General features: G+C 30.8%; 2 protein-coding genes across 2 annotated transcripts; one reads left to right on the top strand and one right to left on the bottom strand.

The window, feature by feature from the left end:
* Positions 1–13,904: 13,904 nt before the first annotated feature.
* LOC145937980 (protein phosphatase 1H) lies at positions 13,905–17,074 on the bottom strand. The gene is made up of 7 exons (XM_083041330.1): positions 16,940–17,074; positions 16,468–16,844; positions 16,115–16,372; positions 15,825–16,042; positions 15,478–15,748; positions 15,133–15,392; positions 13,905–15,044 (listed from the first exon to the last, which is right to left on the bottom strand). The coding sequence occupies exons 2-7, from the start codon at positions 16,648–16,650 to the stop codon at positions 14,771–14,773; spliced, it is 1,464 nt and encodes a 487-aa protein (XP_082897456.1). The 5' UTR covers positions 16,651–16,844; positions 16,940–17,074; the 3' UTR covers positions 13,905–14,770.
* Positions 17,011–21,912, top strand: LOC145937978 (uncharacterized). Its single transcript, XM_083041329.1, has 6 exons — positions 17,011–17,333; positions 17,479–17,611; positions 17,723–17,899; positions 17,993–18,125; positions 18,221–19,933; positions 21,046–21,912. The coding sequence occupies exons 2-6, from the start codon at positions 17,576–17,578 to the stop codon at positions 21,048–21,050; spliced, it is 2,064 nt and encodes a 687-aa protein (XP_082897455.1). The 5' UTR covers positions 17,011–17,333; positions 17,479–17,575; the 3' UTR covers positions 21,051–21,912.
* The last annotated feature ends 4,865 nt before the right edge of the window (positions 21,913–26,777 follow it).

Below are 26,777 nucleotides of genomic sequence, written 5' to 3'. Positions count from 1 at the left end.
TTTAAATTCGATTTATATTTTTGACAGTTATTAGCTGATTTCTGCGTCAAAAAATATTAATCGCGGATAAAGTATACATATATTATAACTATATATTATAACATATTATTTTATTTACAATATATTATTATAATTAAAATAATAATATATTTTAAGTAATATAATATATTATAATACTTTTTATTTTATTTTATTTTATTTTGGACAAACTATCAAACATACTGCTAACTCTCGCGATGACAGCTGCTCGATGCTATGAATATAATGCACAACGCGAATCGAGACAGCCAATTAGTATCGCAGAAAAGCGACAACAATGTCAATAACATGTCTTTTTTTAGAAAGGGATTATTGTGAAAAAGATTATTGTTTAAAAAACTTAACGTATTCTGCTCTTTCACATTTGCATTTCCGAAATATTGAAGCTTTCCAATTGCAAGGGTCACAGCTGCTTTGTCAAGGCTGTTGGAGATTGTTTGCTCAGATGCTTGTTAACCGCGTGAGCATCCAATATGTTACCTCGTGTATGCACTTAGGTCCTGCATCGAGAATAGATTCACTCGGATCATTAAGTCAATTGGTGGATACACGGTGACAGAATATCGGCCATAACAGCCATGAAATTCTCGCAGAGAGACTGCAGTGTCGATTATGCATTTCGAAATAACTCTCACACATACCTGACAACATTTGTCAAGAATATCAGAATATCAAGAATATATCGAATAATTAAAGATACGTAAATCATCTACATCAGAAGAAGAACATTATGTTGCATGTTATATTCTTAACAGTAATTACTGTTGTTAGAGAAATTTATTGTTTTGATAAAAACAAAATAATTTGATTGCAAATAAGTATTTAATTACTTTTATATGATACATTAATTTAAATATGTTTATGTATGAAGATGTTTGCAATTCTTTAATTTATACATTCAAACAAAGAAACGAGCCTATACTGAAATAATATCAATTATTATGGCAAATCTATATAAATAATATTACATTGTTTGCTGATAATATTTAAAGAGAATACATAGTTATCAAAAATTCAAGATTATTTTAATAAAATATCGATATTTATATAATATGCAGCTGTTTCAATTAAGTAAATCCGTATCTAAAAAAAAATGTTTCTTCTATTATATAAAGATGTTCATAAATATATTTTTTATATTAAGATATTTCGAATCATATTTGCAGTTTGACACATTTTTTACTTATTATAGAAGCAGCGAATAGAAAGAAATTCTGATTTCTTTTGTACAAAAATATTAACTTTACCATCGCTATTTAAATCAAATACAGCATCTATTATATAATGCAGTGTATATTATGCACGTATATCTGTATTGATAAAGTAATCCAACACTTCAAGTATACATATATAAATATGTACTTGTTAATTAGCCAGTTATTTCTAAAATAAGCGCCTTATTTAATATCATTTCTATCCAAAGAGTTTTAATTGCTAAGCGATTTTAAATAAACATCTGCTCGCACGTTAGTAACGCAACGTGTACATTTACTACTTGTCTCTACGCTTAACATTAATTTACTGCAAACCACATATTGCTGTCGTGAATGGGACCAGGAAATGCTAGAAAATCCGATGGGCAATAAATGCGAGCTTTCCGTTTTGGCATATTTGGAAATTTATGTTTATATACGAGGAATTCTCCCTCTCTCTCACACTCTCTCTCTTCCTCTCATTCTGAACGCAGCATCCTCTCTTCCTTAGACCTCGATATGCGCGTATGCGTACTCGATGCATTTAACGTATCTATATGTGCACTTGCACAGATAAACGTGCAAGCGGATAATACAACGAGGCGGAACGCCTCGACGACTTCCTTTCTACATAGGCATGATCGGACGCCGGGATGCAAGTGCACTTGCATTATTCATTCGACCAGACTGGCCCCGATCGCGGGCTGACTCAGCGATTCTCGGTGTGGCACCTGTCTTGACCGTGGCTGGCCCGAGACACGCTCGCGCAGTCCTATCACCATCCCGCGTAGGATGCGCTTACCATTAATTATCCGGATATATGCCTCGGAAATCCGAGACCAAAGCCGACTTCAGTCGTCTTAACGAGCCGCAGAGAGTTGTGCGTCGATCAGGAATCAATGATAACTTTGCACGGGTTATTGGACTATCTAATTAACATTAAAGTTATGGCTTGAGATAAATTTTGTATAGTAAAATCGACTTTAGATATTGTTGTTAAAAGAAATTTTTTGAAAAATTGCAAAATGTGTTTAAAAGTAGATTATTTTATGATATTATAATTATAATTTATTATTATATCTTAAATGTTGTATCTGGCACTAAATCCATCTGAACTTTATTTGCCGATTTTAATCTTGCAAAATATTTTTAACGAAATATTTTGTTAGAAAATACACATATAGATATAAGAGTATTATATGATAGATATCATAAATGTAATTCTACTATTACATATTAAACGTTGTACATAATTTTGAATTTTATCAATTTTATCGTTCTCAAATAAAAATCATATTTATAATTATAAATTAATATTAGATTAGATATGCTTTAAATTAGATTTGATATTAAAGAAATGATCAAAATATAGTATTAAAATACAACCTTCTAAATATTTCTGACGCTAAAGAATATTTTAAAAAATATTACGCTTACTATATAATTTACAATATTGAAGGGTATAACGTGATATGTGTTAGCATTAACTATTAAAAACGGAGAAGCGAAACACCCCAAAGTTATGAAACGAAAGAGTGATAAGGGAGCGTGAACGGCCGTAGAGGTCAGTCGTTAGGACAATTAGACGAACAGAAAAGTTCCATTGGAAGCCTGTACCTTACTGCCCATTGCTACAAGAATCAGAGTGACAGTTACTAGTTTTCTCCATTACTCAACGCCATTCGCTACTTCTCGCAAATTAACATACATATAACGCGTCCCTCTCGTAGACGGAATTTTATAATTCGTCGTCAAAAAAATGTGCGGCGATGAAATCGCTGCTAACGTCATTTGTTCTTGCCAATATATGTATATATCCCCAAGTAAAATGCTTCAATAATAAAGCTAATACTTAAGATCAGTTCGGATAAAGAGACATGAACTTGCGTCTTCCAAAAGCTAATCTATTCACTGATAAGAAATCAAAATGAGTTCTTCGTAAAGGAGAACAAATAACGAATCGTTATCTTTCCATTGGACGTTAATTACTGGGATGAATGGAACGTTGATCTGCCATCGATTATCGATACGCAGAAAATTACGCCGAATATTATATTACAGTTTTCAAGTCGTTTACATCAGGTTCTCAATCCTTCGATAAGATTAATTAAACTTTTTTTCTATCTTTCTATATTTTAATCGCGCATATAAACACAAATAAATAAAAATATGATAGCAATTGATCTTAGGATTTTAAAACATACCCAAATAAAATTGTAACAGATTTATAGCAATTCATTATACATATATCAATGAATATCGTCAAATTGTAATGAGCTCTGTGTATTAGACATGCGATTTCATGGCAGCGACGTTAATCCGTAATACGCGTATTTCAAGTCTAACGCGTACGTCATAAATCCATTATTCGTCGAGGGTATGTTACGAAGAGAGATCGGGCATAGGGATTCGTGATATAGTTTTGGTTTATGGAATCCTGATCATTCCCGCGAGTAGCAGTTACACAACATATACCCTACCCTATGTGGGATTTGCGCGATAAGGTTAAACAATCGTTTGAGCAAATTGCAAACCGGAATTTCTGCACATCAAATCCACCGTCTATTAATCGTCATTAAACTTACATCTATTCGCAATTCTCCGTTGTCATTCGAGTGTAAAACACTGTACTCTTTTTTTTTCTTTTATTTATTTTCCGTCCTTTTCCTTTAATGAAAAATTTTCCTTCGTCCTTCTACTTTTTAACGCAAATCAGACAATCGAGTAGATAAGAATTGAGTGGTTTTCGAGTTGTCTTTAAGTGGCACATAAAATTTTGTCGAACTCTCGATAAGTATCCAAATTTCGTATTAATCAAATAAAAAGATACAATTTTTCTCTCCATTACTATTTGACGTTAACAAATTTTGAAAGACTTTAATTATAAATTTGAAATTTTTAAAAGAATCTACATTGTAATAATATTTAAATTGGACAAAAATATTCAATAAAATCGATTTTCCAATATTTCAATGTAGATTTAATGAATACTATTTCCACTTCGTCTTAAATGTAGTAAATTCTTAATTTTGAGCACGAAAGACAGTACTTAATATTCAGCATCTCAAAAATATTGCGGTTACTTGGGAATAAATTAATCAATTAAAATGAATTTCAATTATATGTATTAATAATAATTTTCCAATTATATTTACGATTAATATTTTAAGCTGGCATATTTTTATTTATAGCAAAGCTGATTCTGTCTGCGCATTAATATTTTCTCCATCTTTGACGCTGAAATTATTCTACTTATTACCCTTATGGGTAAACTCGATATTTACGCATTTGAAAACAGGAATTGCGATGCGGAAAGCTTTTAAAATAGAAATTCTTAATGCGACTAATCCGCGGGGAAGCTTGAAGTGCAACGATATCGATGCACTTTCAGAGGGATGTGACTGCACGTGCGTTGCCGTAAAGTCGTTGAACGACGTCCCGATGGCCCTTCGTGGGCGCGAGTAATCCTCGTAGATTGGCGCGGCACAATAATTCGTCTCGTATCGGCCTCGTGGGGCTGAACCCGGGGGTGTTAAATGAGCGATATTTTTTCTCCGGAAATAGCAACGTCGGTCGCTGCTACCGCACCTGTCCTACGATCTATCTAACGAGAGGTCTGTGCCAGTTTTTAGCGGCTTCCTTTTCCCATTCCCCGCTTAATTCTGCAAATGCAATGAACGTGCGCGTGGGCTCGAAATTATATGAAGATTGTCACAAATTATTAACGTTATATTTTAATGCAATATGATATTATATTTTCGCGTGCGCGATGCGAGAAAGATCGTCATTGATATTGGCACTCTTGATTATATGATAATATACTATTGACTTTATCTCATTACGTTTTTTATTTAATTCGACATTCTCAGGAATTTTAAATTTTATTACTTCTTTATTCTGTTTATCATAATCGATTTCCCCGAACGATAATGTCCAGACTGATACCCGTCGATGAAATTCGATCTGATAGCAAAGAGTATTATCTTGCGGATCAATAAGGGATACTTTCTTTATACGTTGCTGCTTTTATACATCATTAAAATAAACAGGCTAAAATCACAGTAATTGCATATCATCGCGACATATCGGAGAATGAACTAGAAGAAGCAGACGCGTTATATCCGAGAAAATGTCACATTTGCGCGACACTCGCCTCTTCATGGAACATCTTTTCCGCTGTATAAGTATTATTCAAAACGAAAAATTTGAGAATCTTACTGCGAGCTTCTGACATTGCACACGTGGAATCTTGATTGTGAAATATTCGTGCGACGTAGAGACAGCTCTTTATACAATCATCTAGTTTACGCGACAGATTCGCGCTGGTAGGGAATTAATGATACATATCATAACACAAGGTTTCTCGTTTACATTCGCATGGATGTTCAAATATTTAACAGTGCTCACGTATTTACTCAGACACGTTGCATTGTTGGTATAACACTCTGCAGCTGCATTTGGCTCTTTGACAAAATGATCCGCCCGAGGACTCTTTTTATTTGTACAATCCGCCAATCATCCAAAGATAACGTCATTCCAGGCACGTATCCAACACTTTTCAAAAGAAAATGAGACGTAAAAACGAAAATTTAACTATTTTTTTTTGTCTGCATTAAATGTTCACTTTATATGATACGATATCTGTTTTAAGAATCAGTATTTCTTAATATAAAGATAAAATTTTTTTCTACAAAAAATAAAAACAATAAATCAAAGATAAACAAATAAAAATAAAATTACATAGACATTTGAACTAAAATATATAATCTTTGTTAAATTTATAGATATTTTTTAAATTCATAATTCTTTATTACATACAACAGCGGCAAAGTGAAAACTTCGTCGTCGGAAGCGGATGCTGTAGCACGTTGGTTATGCGCCTAATGGAACATGGAAATGCATGCGTGAATAACTGTACTTTTTTTATCGTGAAAAATGTCGAAAAATACGTCGTTGCAGAGTATACGGTTAGAAATTAATCCGATATGTCGTGAAATACATACATGACTCATTGCGCTACGCGGATTCATTGTTTCCCCGTGTTGGCAAAAGTAATCCCCGACGATGACGGATATAATATCGAGAGATGAGCTTCGGAGCTGTAGGAAAAAAGCCGGATCTCCTAATGAAAGCTCGTCACCGACGATATTCAATTAAGCGCATCACGAACATCTGTACTCCTACAAAATCTTCGGCGTTTATTCTTCCGAAAGAGATGACAGCAAGAAAGGGATGACAAACACGGAATAGCCATGAACGGAGGAAGGTGACAAGGTACTATGAGATAGCGTAAACAATTGCCAGTACAATTAGGAAACGTTTGTCCGCCTATGTTTGTCGAAGGATCCCGTAACCAGCTTGGGTAACGCCTAACTATTTGTCATTAAGCGACTGAGCGACGAGGCTGGTCGGTCATGCGGAGAATTCACGGATGGTTTATGATGCAGGATAGAGAGACGGCAGAAACGCGCGCGGAGTAATAAGAAAAAAAACAGATAACGTGTCGAATGAGACGACTCGATTCACTGACAACGATGACAGTATTTGCTTCTTATCGTTACAACATTATGCAATTTAGCGCGAATTGATTTAAATCTTATCTCGCGAACGTTAGTGTGAAAATCAATTTTTGTTTATTGGAACTTGTTAAGAGTTATCTACATATATAATTGTTATCGTATATGATTAAAAGATTTATATAATTTTTATCTTAAAATTACTGTCATGCGTATACGTTTATTTATTTTTGTCTTCTCAGCATCTCTGATACATCGTTCTAAATTATACTTAATCAACCGAACGTCATATGATTCTTTCATCTATACAAGAATGACATGTATAATCGCACGCTAAATTATCTTGGCGTTCAATCTGCGTGATTTTTCTCAATCTATAAAGATCACAAATACGAGACGACCAATCGAAGTATGGCGACCAGGATAGATTATACCACATATATCGCAAGTTGCGTCGGTGCAGGAATGAAGTTATTGGCGTACAGATCCTGGGTTCAGGGTCGTGGAGGAACTTGGCTCGACGTACGATAATTTGATATCGGATAACCGTTCCTGTCGTCGGCACAATCCGACGTGAGCCTCCGAAGGCACACGCACACGTCGAGCCTCGTTGCACGTCCAGCGAGCGTCCTGCGGAAAGCGCATTAACTTGCGAAAAGGACGCGCGCGGATGGGAACCGCTCTGCCGGATTTATCTGCCGACCCGTCGCACGTTGTCGCACTTCCCGATAAAAGCTGGCAACTGAAAGTCAGAATTTTTCATAGCCGTTCTAGATAAACTCTCCGCGGAAATGGCATTCGCAGAAATTTAATTACTTACTGCTGGGCAGATTAACGCCAATGCGAAATCTAGATAATGTATTTAGAAAAAGTTGATATTGCACGCGTCGTGGAAGCGACTGAAAATATACGATGATAATTATTCGAACAAAGTGACGGCATCAATTCCGTAATTACTTTCAGCTGTCAAGTTTTTGACAGTTCTGATTATACTCGGGGAGCCTATTAAAAGTATGGACAAAAACGCACCCATATTTAATTTATAGATATTTTATAATTATTACCTATAATTGATTCACTTTATTTTCTTTTTTCGAAATCTTCATTTCTAGTTCAACGTCAGTGTCGTATATGTGCGATTTTCAAAGAGAGCTTGTGATTATCTGCATGACATTGCATAAGATACTCGTAGAGAAAAATTTAATTTAGCTCAGTGTAGTCGCTTTCAACATACGAATATGTATGAATGTGTGCGTGTCGATGTGCACGTAATTATTCTATCTGTCAGTTTGCGCAGTTAATACAAATTGTCCGTCAGTCGGACGACCCGTTTTATACTGGCAGGCTTGTTCTCCATCTCGAGAAAAAAAATAGCTAATGATGACAAAAAGCTCTCACGAGTCGGACGAGACAAAAAGGCAAGGGAAATGCTTTTGTTCTTAACTTCCTTTATGATCCTTATTATCTTCCGCAATCTCTAACTTTTAATCGATCAAGTTTAATTTGTCGCTTTTTGTTTTCCCAGAATATGATTAAATTAAATCTTTGTTGAATTATTACTTTGATAGTGAATGCAAAATTCGAGATAAATCGTTCTATTCATTCTTTCTTTCAGTAATAATTTTTCTTAGAAAGTTTTTTGCAGAAATGTTAACATTAATAACATATCTTTGCTAACAATAAGTAATGTATCTTAATATCTTAGCAGCCATGTTCAATTGTCATTTAACATTCAAAACAGGGTGTTTTCTTGGGGTTTACCACACTCTCTTGCAATATTCTGTATATTATTTTATCAAGTCAAGCTTATGATGCTATGTATGCAAGCGAGTTTAATCAGCAAATTGCTTTGAATAGCAAATTGAAATTTCTTAGCTGTGCGCGCATAAGCAGTAAGTGGAAATTTAGCATCGTTGTCTGAATACCTGAGAAGTATGACACGTCGCTTATATGGATGATAGATATATATATATATATATATATATATATAGATGATATGTATCTAGGCTTGGAAGCTGAAACTGAGAGCTGATGACGTAATATCTCAGTAGCAAACTTGCTACATTATCCGTTTCATTACGTATGGCAGTCTTAGCAGATCATTAGCTTGTAGCAGAGATCGACATTAAATTCATGCAAGCTAAGAAAGTTGACAAGAAGCACGCGACAGTCGATAATCAATAGTGTTTACAGTATACAGTTGTACAATTTACGATGCGGACATGCAAAGACAAAATGTTGACTAGCTTTGATGTCATAATTTTCACATAGATATGCAAAACACAAACTCAGTAAAATTAAAACAACATATGTTGAATATATGCTGCTTAAGCTGATATGCTGATTAAGCTGATTAAGCTATCATTAAAGGCATATATTGCCGTTATAAATTGTTTTCTAATCGCAATTTAATTTTCCAATCTTATTAACAATTTATTATTTTAATTTTATTCTAATCACAATGTTAACGTGAAAAACTGTTTATTAACAGCATTATAAATACATTGTATATCTCTGATATAAATTGTTCTCAAACAGATTTTTACAGAGAGATTAACGAGTTGACATTATACATAATTCATCCCTTTTTAATTTAAATATAATCTTATGCCAAAATGTGAGTCAGAAGACGGATAGGTAAACAGTCGAGAAACTTTTTGTTATCGCTTTAGACGATACTTTTACTTTCAAATTGCATCCGATTCTCATTTCCACGCTGCAATGAGGAACAGATACATCATGTCGTATCGGAGGAAACCATCAATGCTGGAACCAGGAAGCCGTCCAAAGTTCTCTAACGATGATATATCGGGGTAACACAGGACCCCTAAGTTGTGGCCATTTTGATATGGTGTAACGTACTCTCCTTCCTCATCCTTCTCCACACGCACATTCTTTCTTGCGCTATCCCTAGCTGAAGAGGCATTAAGCCCTTTCCAGCCCTTTGAAGTTGATGTTATGGTGACCGTGACAGATCGCCCGTCATAATCCGGCGCCATGAAAAACATATCGGCGATCGGATGACCGTTCAAAAGTAGTGCATCCCATTTTTCGACCAAATGCCCGGTGTACATTACGTTTCTAAGATGACATATACGATCTTTTATATAATGAAACTATCGAGTATGAGTGATTCATTTATTAAAATATAAATAGAATTGAAATCTCTTCTCAATACGATATTAAAGTGGATAATTAAAAACTTTTTTTATTGTGTGTAACAGAGAATATATCTTTTATTATACTAAAACAACCCAACGCTATGCGCGCGCCATTCTTCGGTTTTGTATTAAAAAAATAATATTTAAAAAAAATAATATAAAGTTTATTTAAATTTGATTCATATTTTTTTACAGAAATCAGTTTATTAAAGCGTTAATTTACTAATTAAATTTTAAAATAAAAATATGTTATAAAAATTAAAATAGTAATATGTTGTAAATAATATGTTATAATATCTTATTTTTGATTAATATTTTTTGACAGAAATCAGCTGATAACTATCAAAAATATTAATCGAGTTTAAAGTATTATAACATATTATTTAAAAATTAATTAGCAATTTAATCAGCTGATTTTTGTCAAAAAATATTAATAAAGCGAAAATTTGCTAATTAAATATTCTAGTTTATATATTTATATTCTGTATATGTTATAATGTTTATATATTTATATTCTGTATATGTTATAATGCAAAATAATAAGATTATTCTAATATATGTATGTATTTTATTTGTTACAGGTAGCATTGCCATACAGTGCGATTCACGCGTCGTGTCGGGAGTGCCGTGTAAAGTTTCGCGTGTCGGGAGTGCCGTATAAAGTGTCGGGCGATCGTAATTATTCGTGTTTTCGCGAGTGTCGTGAGTGCTACGAAGGACCAAGAGAGGAGGAGGAGGCCCGGGGAGGCATCGGGCGACATCGAGGCAACTGTGAGGTATGCAATATGAAAACATTTTTTCTAAAATATGTATTCTAAAATATGTAATCTGCTTTAAAATATGTATTATAACATCCCTTTCTCTATAAAATGGCATGTTCAGTCGATTCTCGCGAGTATTGTTGCATCTTTTCCGTGATGCTGATTGACTGTTTCGATTCGTACTGTGCGTTATACTCGTAGCATCGAGAGGCATCACAAGGATTAGTAGTGTAACAATTTGTTCCAAATAAAATAAAATAAAATAATATGTTTTAAATAATATATTATAATACTTTATCCGCGATTAATATTTTTTGACAGAAATCAGCTGATAACTGTCAAAAATATTAATCGAGTTTAAAGTATTATAATATATTATTTACAACATTATTATTTTAATTTTTATAACATATTATTATTTTAAAATTTTATTAGCAAATTAACGCTTTAAACAGCGGATTTCTGTCAAAATAATATTAATAAATAATATTAATAATAAAACTGTATCAAAAATATAAAAGCCTACACACTTTTTTAATTAAAATACATCAAAAAAGGCTGCGCCGTATAGGGTCCGCGGCTATAATTTCATAATACCTAATATTTATAACATGCCGAAAATTTATTAATAACATGTTTTCATATTATATTGTCTGTAGATTACTACTGTATCAAAAATATAAAAGCTACATTTAAGCGATACATTCGAGAATCGACTTAACATGCCTTTTTTAGAAAGGGATAAAATATTAATTTTTTCGAGAATATCTTTTTCTAAAACTCTCTTGCATGCATATTTCATAAAATATTACATGTAAAATTAAAATCTCATTGTGTTGAAAGATAACAGAAACATAGATAGTATGTAGAGACAGTTTATCATTGATTAAAAGCTTGAAAAACAATAATGCGTTGCGTTAGGAAAGACGAGATTCGATAGCCATCAGCTCAGTGCACAGCAATTTTCACAAAATTGTGAATCGATCGATGGTGGGTCAACGGGGAGCTGTCGAACTAGGTTTAGTTTTTTTCACAACGCTTGTCTATACTTTCGTAGACGAGCACTTTCGTATACGGTGATTTGCGACACTCTATCCCAGCACCCTTTTATGCTGTCGCTCTTAGTTGACGGAAATGCATGGCGCATTACAATTCATCTCCGATTTCATCGTCGTTGGTCGACAGGAATTTGCTGCGTAACGTCTTTCACTTACCCGACTATTTAATCCGTAATGAAATAAAACATCGCGTTACCAAGTATTCTGCTTATATTTTATTTGCTCTTTCACGTTAATGAAGCGTGATGTACCAATAACACTTCCCTAATTATTATATTAAAAACATAATTGACATTAAGTGATTAAACTATATACATATATCAAACACAAAAATTAATCTTTTACATATATATTTTATAAATGTGGAAAATTTTTATAATTTCTACGGAGGTTTGTTTATTGCTAATAACTTTGTTTGAATAAAAGTTTTGATAAAACGGGATCATAATAAAGTATTTATTCTGATAAGTAAACCAAGTGTTATACTCCGATTTTTTCCAAATTTAGCACAAATGTAGACTTATCAAAATTTATTATTTGACTCCTATTTTTTCATTTGTGTCCATAAGCGGTTTTACGGGTAGTTAATATCATTTTAATATTCAACCCTCTACCATTTATAAGTGCAACAAAAATACATAAGAAACAAAATTTAATGCAAGATATACCTACATAGAAGCTTTTTAAATCGCTATAATAATTATATCTTGCATTAAATTTTGTATCTTATGCATTTTTATTAACTATCTGTAAAACTTATGGGCACAAGTAAAAAATATGGATCAAATATTTTTGATAGTTCTACATTTGTGCCAAATTTGAAAAAAATCGTAGTATAAACTTGACTAGGTTTATTTGTCAGTAAGAAGCAGCAGAGTCTAATATTTTATACATTGCATAACTAATTAATATATTTTTATGCATGCATTGCAACAATAATTTGTATGCATGCATCGCAATTTTTAATGTTTTATTATAAAAAAATAATATAGTTTTACTTCGCGCGTGTTATTTATATTCGATTAGAGATTAGATTAAACAAAATGAAAAAGATATATGCATATTGCAATGTATAAAACTCATTGTAAGATATTTAAAAAAATATTGTGCGACGAAGTATACTGTTATCACTCAATTATTTACTTGATTTATATCTGGATGGAGATTCATCTTTAAATATATGTATATGCTGTCTCGCTGATAATAATTTATTTAGTTTGTGGAATTGATCAATAAATGATTCTATAAATAATTTCGAGATAATCACAACCGAGACTAATTACGATTTTATTGGCGAAATTGTTTCTTTTTGCTTTATTAAGACTGTCACAAAAAATTAACCGTTGCATTAATCGTGCATCTGCGAATTTTTCCAAGGCTTAGCAAAAGTTTTGTCGAAATTGCATATTTAAAAGTTATAATATTTATTTATTATAAGATTCGAGTAACAACTATAATACAAGCATATGCTCAGGACACTTATAATATTCCGAATATTTCGCTTATATCGATTTTAATGTTATTTTCCTTATAAATTGCTGAAATTTTTGAAGAAATTTGCTTATTTGCTTATTAATAATCTCTGTATGTGTGTTATATTATTTCTTAATTTAATGTTATATTATTTTTATTTTAATAATGAAATTAAATCTAAATAAATGTTTTAAAATATAGTCAAATAGCATCTAAATTTTTAAATAAAATGTGTAAATATTTTATATAATGCTTTTTATTTTTTTAAAACTATGAATAAAAATATATTATGCATTATCTTCTTTCACACTTTATCACTGTATGCTGGTGTAATGTGGCAACATTGCTACAAAACGCCAATTTAATACCTGTGATGCCATCTCACACTTAAGATATAAAGTACATAATTCAATTTAATCTGTTGATTAAACAAAACTTTTCATATTAATTTTGCATTAAATAAATACTGAAAGTAAATTAAAATAAATGAAATGTGTGAGATACATATTTCTCGAAACATTACAGCTAACAATTAAAAAAATTCCTTTCAAAATGAATATACTATAGAAAGTCTACATATATATTTATATAACACTAAAAGAGTAATATATTTGCAATATTTATTTAATGTAACTACAAGAGTTAACTAAATAGACTAATACATGATCTCATAAAATTTGCTTATTATCATAATTATATATTGCAAATAAGATATAGTAATAGCTCTTTCTCAATTTATGTACAATTTCTTACACACACATACACATTAATCATTTATATTATACTTACAATTATTTGTTAACCCTATGGCTGCACCATGCTAAAATTATTTTCATAAAATTACTGATAAGCAAAATGCATTATAATCAATCAGTATGAACAACTATAAATTAATCAGAAAAGTTTCAATTTATTGTTTACTTAATATTGTACGTGTTTTTCTCATAAAAAAATTCAATCTCAGATAAATATGATACATATATCTTATATGTATACATACACTATTTTGAGCAACCATAGGATTAATATTTTTAACATAAAAACAAATGATAAGACATCATAAAGCGCTCAAAATGTCGAATGGTAACATATTTGCCTCAAAAGCAATATAAAAAATATCCCAATATTTCTTAATATTACATTGTCTATACCCTACATATTAATTACATAATAAATGACAGTCTAGAAATTGGTGCTTATATACGCTCGTGTACCAAACGTTTCGAAATATTGTAAATATTTCACATAATGAAAAATATCAGGTATCATAATGGAATGTTTGTTTAACTAATAAGAACATAGCCTGTTATAGTTATAATACATAAAGTGGCAGTATGCAACAATTTAATATTTCAAGAAGAGAACTATGAAATATATATATGCGGCACTCGTGCACGTAAATATTTCTGATTATTCTAAGACTAAATAAGCAATCACGAATTTATAATGAGTCATTGTAGTAATGCGAATAAATGTAATTCGTTAGCTGCACATTAGATAATAACATAGTCTCCTTATTTCACTTTGCAAACCAAATAAAATCAGATCTAATTGAATAATCATGATTCATTATGCGGGATTATCAGTTGATCTAGGATAATCAAAGCATATTGTCGTTAGGGAATCCGCATATTTTCGTTCTTGCTGTGTTGTTTTTAGCCACTGTTTATGTTCACACAAATAAGGATATAAAGGTACTACTAACACGCTAATATCATCTACCGATGCTATAGGTGAAGATTTCTCATCTGCTTCGTTAGGATTCTCGGGTTTTCCCATCCACACTCTGCCGATTAAGCGACCTCTCGCCGCTTGCACTAATTCTTGAGCACCCATTGTCAATCTATAAATCGAAGTATTTGTATCGTACTTTATCGTAGTTAATGTTTAGTTATAATAATTATAAATAATAAAATTTAGTTATAAATTACCTATATTCTAATGATGGTGTATCAGGTGCAAGTGTCTTTCTAAGTATTGCTGCCGCTGTTTTGTCTGATACTACATCCCAGAGTCCGTCCGTGGCGACAATAATGCAATCTCTTTCAGTAAGATTACAACTGTCCAAGTCCAGAGACTGTACTTCAGGTTGTGATGACAGAAATGGTTTGATATTAACACCAGTGTTCGCTGCTTTTAAACCGTGATCTCCAAAACCTCTCGTCACACCTATTGTTCCCATTACTCTGCTCTAAATATTACAAACGATTTCTCATTAATATAAACAAAATTACTTTGATTTACAGAATTGTAAATTAATATTAATAATAATGTACTCTTTTTCCATGTCCTGAAATGAGCGGTAATTTTAAGTCTGGATGCGTTAAGGTTTTATATGCCCAACCTGTCATGAAAGGCTCTCGATACAAAACCATAGATCCTAATTCTTTTTGTAATGGTCTTTTTCTAAACTCCAATGGAGTGAAATGACCTTTGAGCAACTCATTGCTTCTTAAAAAACCTAAAGCTCTGACACGATTTGATTCAGAATCTGGAGTATGATCTCTGGTGACAGCACGTTGTTCCTCTCCCAAAACTAACACAGCCCTAATAACATAGAAACATTTACATAAATATTTAGTTTTATATATCACAACTTATCATCTATAAATTATAATACAACCTGGAATCACCAGCTCCTGCTGCATATAGCCTTCCATTAAGAAATAGAATTGTAATAGCTGTACAACCACCACCGCCATTTTGAGCCTGCATCTCTACCATTTGATCCATTTGTCTATATGCTAATTCTATAGCACCCGTAACTAGGTCCCTGCCCTTTATCAGCTCGTTTTCATCTTCATTCAGTAGCATATTAGCTGGTATAGCTAGTAACCTTTCCTATTTTCAAATTATTAGTAAATTTTTTATAACAATATCTGACAATCAAATTTTCTAGAAGATTATACATACAAGAATTATTCTATGTAGCTGTAATCTCGCTGTAAGCGCAACTTGATACCCTGCATGGCCATCAAACATTGAAAACATGACATAAGGCAGTGTAACATTAACATCTGACAATTTTAAATCTCCACGTGTCGCAGAAGCTTGATCCTCATTCCAAGTACTCTTTCCAGCATTTATACATTCTGCATAGCCAGCGCACCATGGCAAACGACTAAGATCTCTTGGAACTATTATAGGCCTTACTCTGTGATCTGCACTCACCTATATAAAATAAATATTTTGTATATAGTTTTGACAAATATCAAGTATCAGTACAAGTGTATTAATATCTATTATATTTAAAATACGCGAAATACCTGTGTCTCTTCAGCTGTCAAGCCTAAAAAACTTGGACGGCTATAAGGTTTATTTTCTACTTCCATAACATAATTAGAATTAATATAATCTGTCATATCATTATCCGAATGATTCGGGTACTGTAGGCCTAGCTCGCTTGCGCCCACAGCACTCATTAATACTGATTTAAAGCGGTTCAACATTTTTCTTCCGTAATTTATATAGTATCACACAAAGTTTAAATTGACGTTTTTGTATGACAGATAGCGAGTAATCATATATTACACTTATTCAGCATAGTACCAAAATTTCCATAAATATTCTGCACGTAACGATATGTATAAATCTCACAGATGATTGATCTTTCAGAGAGATCAATGATTATCTGTCAAAATGCCTGTGTCAAAGATAAATCCTTAGATTAAAGATCTGACGTCTGACATGATATTTATCCATGAAATACTTTTATTTCATTAATACAGTAGTACTTACTGCAATTTTAGACGTTCAGCAATTATATTCGATTAATGTCATCTTGTTGACAAACAGTTGTCAAAAATACAGGTTATAACGTAACATGAGCATCGAAGCAACCAACGACACCTGCACAACATTTCAGGCTCAGAAAATCTTTATTCATTTGTGAATAAAAGTGCACGAGTGTAATGAATGAACGTGTATGTTTACGAATGATTTTCTAGACTATATCAGAAAGAAAAGGAAATAGGATAAAAAGTGTTTTAATAATTTTTGCACGATATAACCTATTGTGTTTGTATGATAAATCAAATATTACATCCTTTTGTATATCGTAAATAAGGATGATTGTGTGTAAACAAGTTTTTGTTATATACTTCAATACAGCATAATAATACTAATCTAAAATGTAAGTAATAAATATTTAATTAACTATTTTTTTATTAAATTACACTGTTATACAGCTTCCTGCATGTAATTCATGTATATAACAGAATAAATGCAAAAATATACTGTTGTAATAAAATATGAAGATCTATTAATCTTTTTTTCAGATAAAAGTATAAAGGAAAAGTTTTACATTCATTTGATTTGTTCTGATATTAGTCAATATTATTATTCAGCTGGAGAAAGGATTATTTTCTATTAAATATGTCCAAGACGAGGAACAACATACGCTGCAGTGAGGTAATCATTAATAATTATATTTTAAATATCTTACTTTTTAAATTATGTAAAGATTTTTTTGATAAGAAATTTTTATTACACAATGTTTTAAAGATAATTCTTTTTTATTAGGAACACAGTAGTCTATCTTCTTGTACATCATCGTCATTATCATCAGATGAAGAGATTGATACAAGAGATTTAAAACCAATTAAGAATTATTTAGCTAATCGTAAGGAATTAGCTCGACAACTTTTCAAATCTGTTAAGCCAGAAAAGATTCGTATGATGCTGCCTCAAGTTTTGAAAGTAAGTTGTAGTTATATCTATAAATTGATCGTTTTTATATAAAAAATAGATATATATATTTAAATATAATGTTATTTTTTTTTGTTTACACAGCATTTAGATTTTAATGAACTAGAAGAATATTGTGTAAATGAGTTGAATGGTATGTCTAAAGCTCGAATATTATCAAAATTAAATGGCAAACCTATGGTGGAATCTTCAGACACAAGCGAAACAGATAATTCAGGTATGTGCATGTTAGATATATTACATATACAATGTATACATATACTAACTAAACCTTAAAAATAATGTCTTCTTATTATATCTTTCTCTCAATAGGACCTTCGCTAGAAATTATTTCTGATACAGAAGAATGGCTGACAGATGACGATACATCTAAAAAGGAAAATGGCAAACAGGGAAAGTTGATAAAAAAAGATAAAATAAAAAGAAAAGCACATATTAAGAAAAATAATACAGATAAGTCTAATTCTAAAGCAAAATGTAGTATTAAAGATGAAAATAGTGATAAAACTAAAAACGTTAAAATTAAAAAAGAGGATGAAAAAGATAAAGGAAAAGATGGAGACAGTTTGTTAGATTTATTAGAATTAGAAATGCGAGCTCGCGCTATAAGAGCTTTGATACGAAAAGAAGAGGACATAATGCCATCCACTAATCCATCGGAAACAAGTAACAGTCAGACAACAGAGAATAACATTGGAACGCCACAAGGCCTGGATGACCAGGCCAAAGAAACGTGTCGTAAGCAATTGGAAAAAATTATCAATGCTCAACAAAGTACCAAAGGCGAAGAGGAAGATGTTGTTTTAGTAATTCCACCTACCCCAGTCGTCGAATTATTGTCTAGCGATAGTGATGCGGGAACTCATGATGAAACACGAGTAAATCAAAAGTCGAAAAATGAACGTGCAACTGGAAAATCTGTAAGCAACTCCGATGAAAACACGAAGAATTCTAACAAAACTCTAGGAACTCAAGCAACAGGGACACACTCTACTTATAGTAATACAAATATTGTAAACAAAATCGATTTAAGTAGCGAAACAAGAAAAATAATGCCTGACAGAAATGTAGATATAAAGAACAATACATTGTCAATATCAATTTCTGCAGATAATGTTGCAGAAAGACGTAAAAAATCGAAGAAAAAGTCACATTCAAAATCACAGCTTACTTCTTCTACCAGTGAAAACACTTCAAATGCAAAAAAAATTAATACTGCCGAAATTATAGAACAATCAAATGATTTAAAGGACGATACTACAGACAATACTACAGAACAATTAAGCCTTTCTGACGAAAATATAGATAGCATGGAAGAAAAGAGTAACACAAAAGAAGACATATCAAAAAAAGAAATATCAAAGGAAAGTAGAATTGAAGAAGAAAAATTGGCGGACTTGGATGAAGTAATTGACTTAGATGATTTAGATGATTATTGTGATGTTATGGATATAGAGAATTGTGATGACGATAAGAGTCAAGATGAAGTTATTGTTCCGGAACATAAACAATCTGCACCTGAAACAATTTTGCCAAAATCAGATTCAACGGAAACTTGGGCATCGCGTTATTATCAAACTGACGATGTTCAGAATGTAATAAAAGAATCGAAGATACAATCTGAAATTCGGAAACGATTGAGAGAACGTCAAAGATTATCTAAATTGAGTAAATCACCAAATTTGAATTTGTCTTCACAATCCTCAACTGATACAGCTACTACATCTGAAAAAATTCCAACAGGATCAGTAGAGGAATATTTAGCTTTAAAGCGTACAATGAATGCAAATATTAGCACTAACAGTAATAGTAATACAACACAAGATAATCCTTCTGAAACTATTGACAGTGACTCTAACATAAAAGAAATGTCAGTGCAAGATGAAAGTATTTCTTCCCATCAAGATAATACAGATGATACGAGTGATGCACAGAAAGCGTCAGAAAATTCAGAAAAAATTACTTCTGAAATTACTGAATCTACCAAATTAGTAGAAGACGATACAAAACATGATTCTCAGCCTGGTTAGTTTAAATGTTAATTAAATTATTTTAATATTAATAAGTGTATTTCTGGAAATATATATTTTTCAAAAATATGATAGTGAATAATAATGGTAAAATAATAAAGAACGCTACAAATTCTAGAACTTCTTAGCTCAGGAAATGTTTATTTTATTATATAGATGTTTCCTCCCTTTCTCCCTAAATTTTCTCTGTTAGCATAAACATAATCTGTATTTAAATAAAATATAGAAGTACAGATATAGTTTAAAGTCATATATTGCATAAATCTTTTTTTCAAAATCATACACATACTATAGAAGGATTATTTAATTAATATTTATTTATTGTTACTTATTTAATCTACATTCATAATTATAATCCACAGAAATGTTTCCAGCTATAACTTTTCGCTATTATAATTTTCGTAAATAAAATCGTTTAGTTATTCTTTAACGATATCTTTCATTAATTTTAACATGAACAATTTTATCTTGCCACATTCTCGTTAATTAAATCAATATTTTGGATATTAAACTATTGAATGCTCACAGTCATTTCACAGCAGTCATTTCTAGATTAATTTTGCTAAATTCCGTCACACTCCAAATTCATGTCGCACGTTTTGTCTTAGTTAACGACTAGTTTTGCTGCAATTGCTAATCCATTAACTGTTCCTAATATCTTGCCATTTAGCGTAATTAAGTTGTCTTTAGCTGTACGACAAATATATTAATTTATAGAATTGAATACAACATAAATATAATTGTCATACAAAATTTTATCTTGTAATAATCATAATTAAATTTAGCTGTAGGCAGCTAGCTTGTATTATTCGTATTTTGCATTGTGTTGAATATAACTGTTTTCTTCAGAGTCGAAAGATTTCTGAAAAGTTAATCTCCCTGAAGAGAAGGTCGTTTAATGAATTTAATGAACGTTATACAAAAAAAGAAATATTAATTTTCTTAATTACATTACAAAATAAAGCTTTTTCGAAGATTCCATTAACTATTTGAAAATAGCATTTCATTCCCAGTCTTATGTTGCATGTCTCCATTCAGGAATTTTAATTACAGAATTTTTACACTATGTTGTTGCGCCTAATGTAGTTTATGCTTTTTTTTTTTCAGAATGATGTCCACGGGCAACCCATTCATGGTAAGCTGCATACAGAAATTCAAATTATTAAGAAAAAAGATTGATCTACAACTAAAGAAAACAAAATAAAATTACATAAATTATTGGATTATTAAGACTATTCTCCGACCAAGACGCTTGCACAAGAGATTGAGTGTAATATATGATCGCCTCTTCTAAAGTAAATACGATCCTCTCAGTTTTGCTAGATTAGTGTGTTACAAAGAAATATTATATACGAAATATATTATATTACAAATTTAATTTATAATTATTGTTCATTGAATGAACACTAAAACAATTTTGCACACAAGTTGCGCGTTGTCAGTCGATCGATGATAAATAAATCATGATAGCATATATTTATTTAATCGTTACACAATACATACTTTCATTTGAAAACGTATAATTTACAAATCTTATCTGGAGAAAATCTCTTGTTAGTAGTTTGCTTTTTCGAAATAGAATTCTCAAAGACTTTCGTATTTTACCTGCTTTTGATATTTATCGGCAAAAATAAGCGACATGTTCGGACTGCATAATACTTGTTGCTTTGTTTCTGCAATGACAGAAAGCCGAGAATAACAATTATCAGATGGATTAACTATAATTATCTTATAAAGCGAACAGTCGCGCTCGATTTTCTTCTGTGAGTGTTATTTAAGCGATTACGAGGTATTAAACTTACTTGGAACTTGCTGATTTCTAAAATGATATCTCTGGCGTTCCAAGAAAATCTTTCGGATGAAAGATCCAATTAGGTCACCGGATATTTGCATGACATATATCCAATGAAAAATATAATCCTTTGTAATTATTTTAGTCTGACTATCGTGAATAAATAAAAGCAGAGTAATAAATTCGCAGACGAGAGTTAAAGGTAAATATTAAATTAATTATAGAATTAATTACAGCAATTAATTATACAATTAATTGAGCAATATTACAATATTTTATAAGATAATAATCAAATTCAAAAGCAATTGTGTGCGGAATCAGAAAGAATTGAAACGAGAGCCAAATGAAATGTTTTAATGAAAAAATATATGCTCGTATAATTTTAAATATGATGAGTTTACTGCCAGTTTGCTTGATTTAATACATTATTTAATTTTAATTAGATAAATAATCTTAATTTTAATTAGATTGTCTTTGTGTAAATTCTATGATGTATGGAGACAACATTCACTGTCTTTATTTCGGGATAAGAGAAAATTCCGACGTGTGAGTTGTGCCTGATTAATAATTCAGTAGATAACAATTTCGTAAATGTGTTCTTTTGCGGTTATTTAGACCGTGAAATTATTTGATCTCTCGCCTGATTACGCACTAAAATATAAACATTCGTAATAAAAACAATTTTTATAGTTTATTCGTGCATGTAACAGTTCGTATTGAACAACATCGTGTAGGAATAAACTTTAAACGATCACGTAAAAATATAAAATAAATTTATGTTATTTCGTATACGATTTTAATTACTCTTTCAACGCGTATGCGATAATAGAAACGGTCATCACTTTCCAGCTGAGAACGTTAGTTGAGAAACACTTCTCGCGGAAACTTTTTTATATACGTTATTGCACCTAAAATTATTATGATGTCGCAAATCCAGACTCAGGAGATACGCCTTATAGCAAAGCCTAACTCTCGACAGGATGCAAGTTGTTTTCTTTAATTTGAAACGGAATTCGTATATACAAATTATCATAAAAATCTCAAGCTGTTTCTTTCCATATTTCGTTACTTAACAAGCATTAATCTGCTGTCTGTCTTATTGATCTATAATTTCACGTTGCTCCATTTTTGTACAGTACAAAAACGAAAGAATATATTCTTGAATATATTGCATAATGCCATTATATGCGCTATATGAGAGATTTTATATGATTACGTAAAACGTAAATAATAAAAAAGAAAGAAAAAGAGAGAAGGATGGAGGGGAGAGGAAGAAAGTGAAAGAGACGGAAATTGAATTATAATAATATATATTACAACGTATAATAATATATATTACATGATATGATTTGCCGCACTACACATATACATCGAATCTTATGTTATTTGATTAGAAAGAGAGTGCGCCATTTCTCTATATTGTATTAACTAATTCAATTTTCTCTTCCTTTCTCTTCCTAGGTCTTTATCGATCGATTCTTTGCTGGATAATTCATTATGAGAACATATATACCTCTCTCTTTTTAATTTTTATCGCACTAGAGTTTTTATAATTTAATTACGCAAAAGAAGAGTGATACTTTCTTAATTAAATTTTTTCAAATAAATTTAAGGCAATCTTTTCCATTGTTTCGCAACTTGCAGAAACGTATCAATCTGCATATCATCGCGCACGCATCGCGGTATAATTTTCAACCGCGCTATTTTCATCGCCAAGTGCAACATTACACGGCAAAGTAGTTAACGTTACGGGAAACTGAATCGTGACGGCGCAATTTCCCTCGCGTTTATATCCCCAGACGAGGAGAACAAAAAGCCTCGCATACGGGAAAATCGCATTCACGTGAGGCGACCGGCAAAAGTAGCTAGATAAGTAGGTAGACCGCGCGCGAAAGTCGATGCACTTTTACGTTGCACCAGTAGCGATGCATAAACGCGATCCTGTATCGAGGAAATGCTCATAGTCAGGTAATGCGTAATCGCGGTTATTGCATTGCGAACAGCACTGGACGGCGATGATATTACGACACTGTTCGTGCATATGATTATACGATCCTTCAGATCTTCGGTAGGAAAAGCTTTCAAAACTTTATCGCGACGCATAAATGAAACAACGCGACGAGAAAAGAGAGAAAGATTAATAGATATATTCTTATAAAACACAGGACACTCTTGTGATTTTAGCCTTGACTGATCTTTCTTCAAATCTTTGTTTTTTCTTGTGTTAATAATAATAAAAAAATTAATCTTTTTAATATTTTTATTAATGATGGTGTATGTTTATTTTTTTTATACTCTATGTATTGTTATATTAAACTAGAGAAGATTGTCGTATTTACATTTGTATTATAGTGAAATTATTATGATATAAGAAATTATTTTGCAAAAAAATTTATAAGGAAGAAAAAGGTTGATGTTAGGGGGTACGTGTTTCGCTATCAATCAACTATTGAACAACGATAAAACGAGTTTGATCTTTCGTTTCTATCACGTAATATGCAGTTTGCTGGAGATATTCCACTTCCGATGAAAGTTAAATTTATAGTTTCGCTGGACAATAAAGATTGTTACTTTAATGATGACTTTAACCACGTTTTTTTTTTGCGGCGCACTTTATAAGAATTCAGCGAATTTTTCGATATTTCGCAAGAGGTATTAAAGTATAACGACCTCATTGAATTATTCCAGTCTATTTGTGCCACGATATTACTTACCCAGCTGCGACTTTTCCGCGAATCGATAAATTATTGTTACTAGCGTAATTAGAAAAATTCTATTTTCTGCAGATTAAATTATTAGATTAAACTGTCAAATATTTTTTTTTATTAAATTGATAAGGAAACACACATATACATATATACCGGCAATTTTCGTATTATAAATGCACCAAATAATGCATCAACTGCAAATTAAAGTATATAAAAATGATTTTGACAATTTCTATAGATAAATATTGTAAATATTTTTAAGAATATTTTATTAACTAATTTTTTCACAATAATCCGAATTACCAGATACCCTATTCACTGATACATTAAATCATTAAATACATCAAGTTTCGGACACTTGCTAATTACATTATTTGAAAATATTCTAGTTCTGATAACATTGACTTAAATAAATTGTGACATTTATTTGTTTGTGTTTGTACATTGTAATAATTACAAGATTTATTGAAGTTTCAAATTTGGTAGTTTTAGCCATAACTTTAATAATTATGAAAAAATACTATGAATTATATCTGGAATACGAGCTCTAATTAGAACCGTTCAATATAGTAATTTATATAATCCATTCTTTTCACTCTTTAGGATTTACCTCTGTATTTTGGATCGATATAATGGCAATTTACTCCTAGCTGCTCGGCTAACCTCAGATTTATTACTATTTCGCACGTACAAGAATTAATGTGCAATTTAGCTATGATCAATTATTTCTAATTGCACGTAATAATAGACTCAGATATATTGTTTACGCAATTACTGCATTTATTATACAACGGTGGTATTATATGAAATAATATATATAATTTACAGGAACTCTAAATATTATAAATATATTTGTAAATATATTTAAAAACTTAAATTAAACATTTTGTTTATGATTTACATTAAACGAAATTAATCTTTTTCTTTCTCTCGCTTTTAATATTATATCAAGATATAATGTTTGCCATGTTAAATAAATATACAGATGAGAGATCACCTGTGTAAGACAATAAATAACAAGAAAAAAATGAAATGCACATATAATTAAACTTCTATAACAAGATATGTTATAATTGTATATTTATTTAATTTTTTTTAATCAAATTCATGGAGAAGATAATCTACAATTAATATTAATCCACAATTAATATTAGTAAAACAATGTTAATGAGAATTACGTCTTCCGGAAATCACTATTTTTATTGCATTTTTATTTCGTGGAATATGCGATCAATAAAAAATAACAAAGTTATACCAAAATTATATAATCAGAACGATCTTATTATAAACTAAAATAACTGATTTCTTTTAATAACATTATATACACAATTTGCGTTTTATATTAAATTATTATTGACATATTTTTATTATTTGATTATCATAGAAGGCAGACCATACACATTTGACATTTACTTTTCCCAATTTTTTAATTAACTTTCTCGAAATCTCTTTCTTTGATGTCATCTGCTATGAAAGCACAGATTTCCTAGGAAAGATAAACTTTGGACTACTATCGACAATATCAATATTATGTCGGCGATCATTTTCCCGTGCAAACAAAACGATATCAGTGTGACGTTATGGAAAGGATCTCGACATTTCTATTGCAGTCGGCAAGATATGTCGAACAGTGTTATGTATTTCGTAGTTTAGGAAAAGTTAAAATAACATTATGAAATTACATATTTTTTAGAAGTTTATGTCCGAGCTAATTAACCTTTTATTAACATTAGAACAACACAAGCGCGCGCTACGCGCGCGCCTTTCTTTGATTTTATATAAAAAAGAATATTTTTATTTAAAGTTTGTTTAAACTTGATTAACATTTTTGGACAGAAATCAGTTGATTAAAGCGTTAATTTGCTAATTAAATTTTAAAATAATAATATGTTATAAAAATTAAAATAATAATATGTTTTAAATAATATGTTATAATTCTTTAACTCGATTAAAATTTTTGACAGTTATCAGCTGATTTCTGTCAAAAAATATTAATCGAGTTTAAAGTACTATAACATTTTATTTAAAGCATTATTATTTTAATTTTTATAACATACTATTATTTTAAAATTTAATTAGCAAATTAACGCTTTAATCAACTGATTTCTGTAAAAAAATATTAATAAAGCGTTAATTTGCTAATTAAATTTAATTAAATTTTAAAATAATAGTATGTTATAAAAATTAAAATAATAATATGTTTTAAATAAAATGTTATAACTGGATTAATATTTTTTGACAGAAATCAGCTGATAACTGTCAAAAATTTTAATCGAGTTAAAGAATTATAACAGAGAGATTATTTAAAACATATTATTTTAATTTTTATAACATATTGT

The sequence above is a fragment of the Prenolepis imparis genome, unplaced genomic scaffold (assembly GCF_030444845.1).
Source record: "Prenolepis imparis isolate NDT839.2.m4 unplaced genomic scaffold, iyPreImpa1.0 SCAF_6, whole genome shotgun sequence".
In the NCBI taxonomy this organism is placed as follows: domain Eukaryota; kingdom Metazoa; phylum Arthropoda; class Insecta; order Hymenoptera; family Formicidae; genus Prenolepis; species Prenolepis imparis.
Note: the sequence above shows the minus strand (reverse complement) of the source record. Positions and strands in the feature narration are given on the sequence as shown.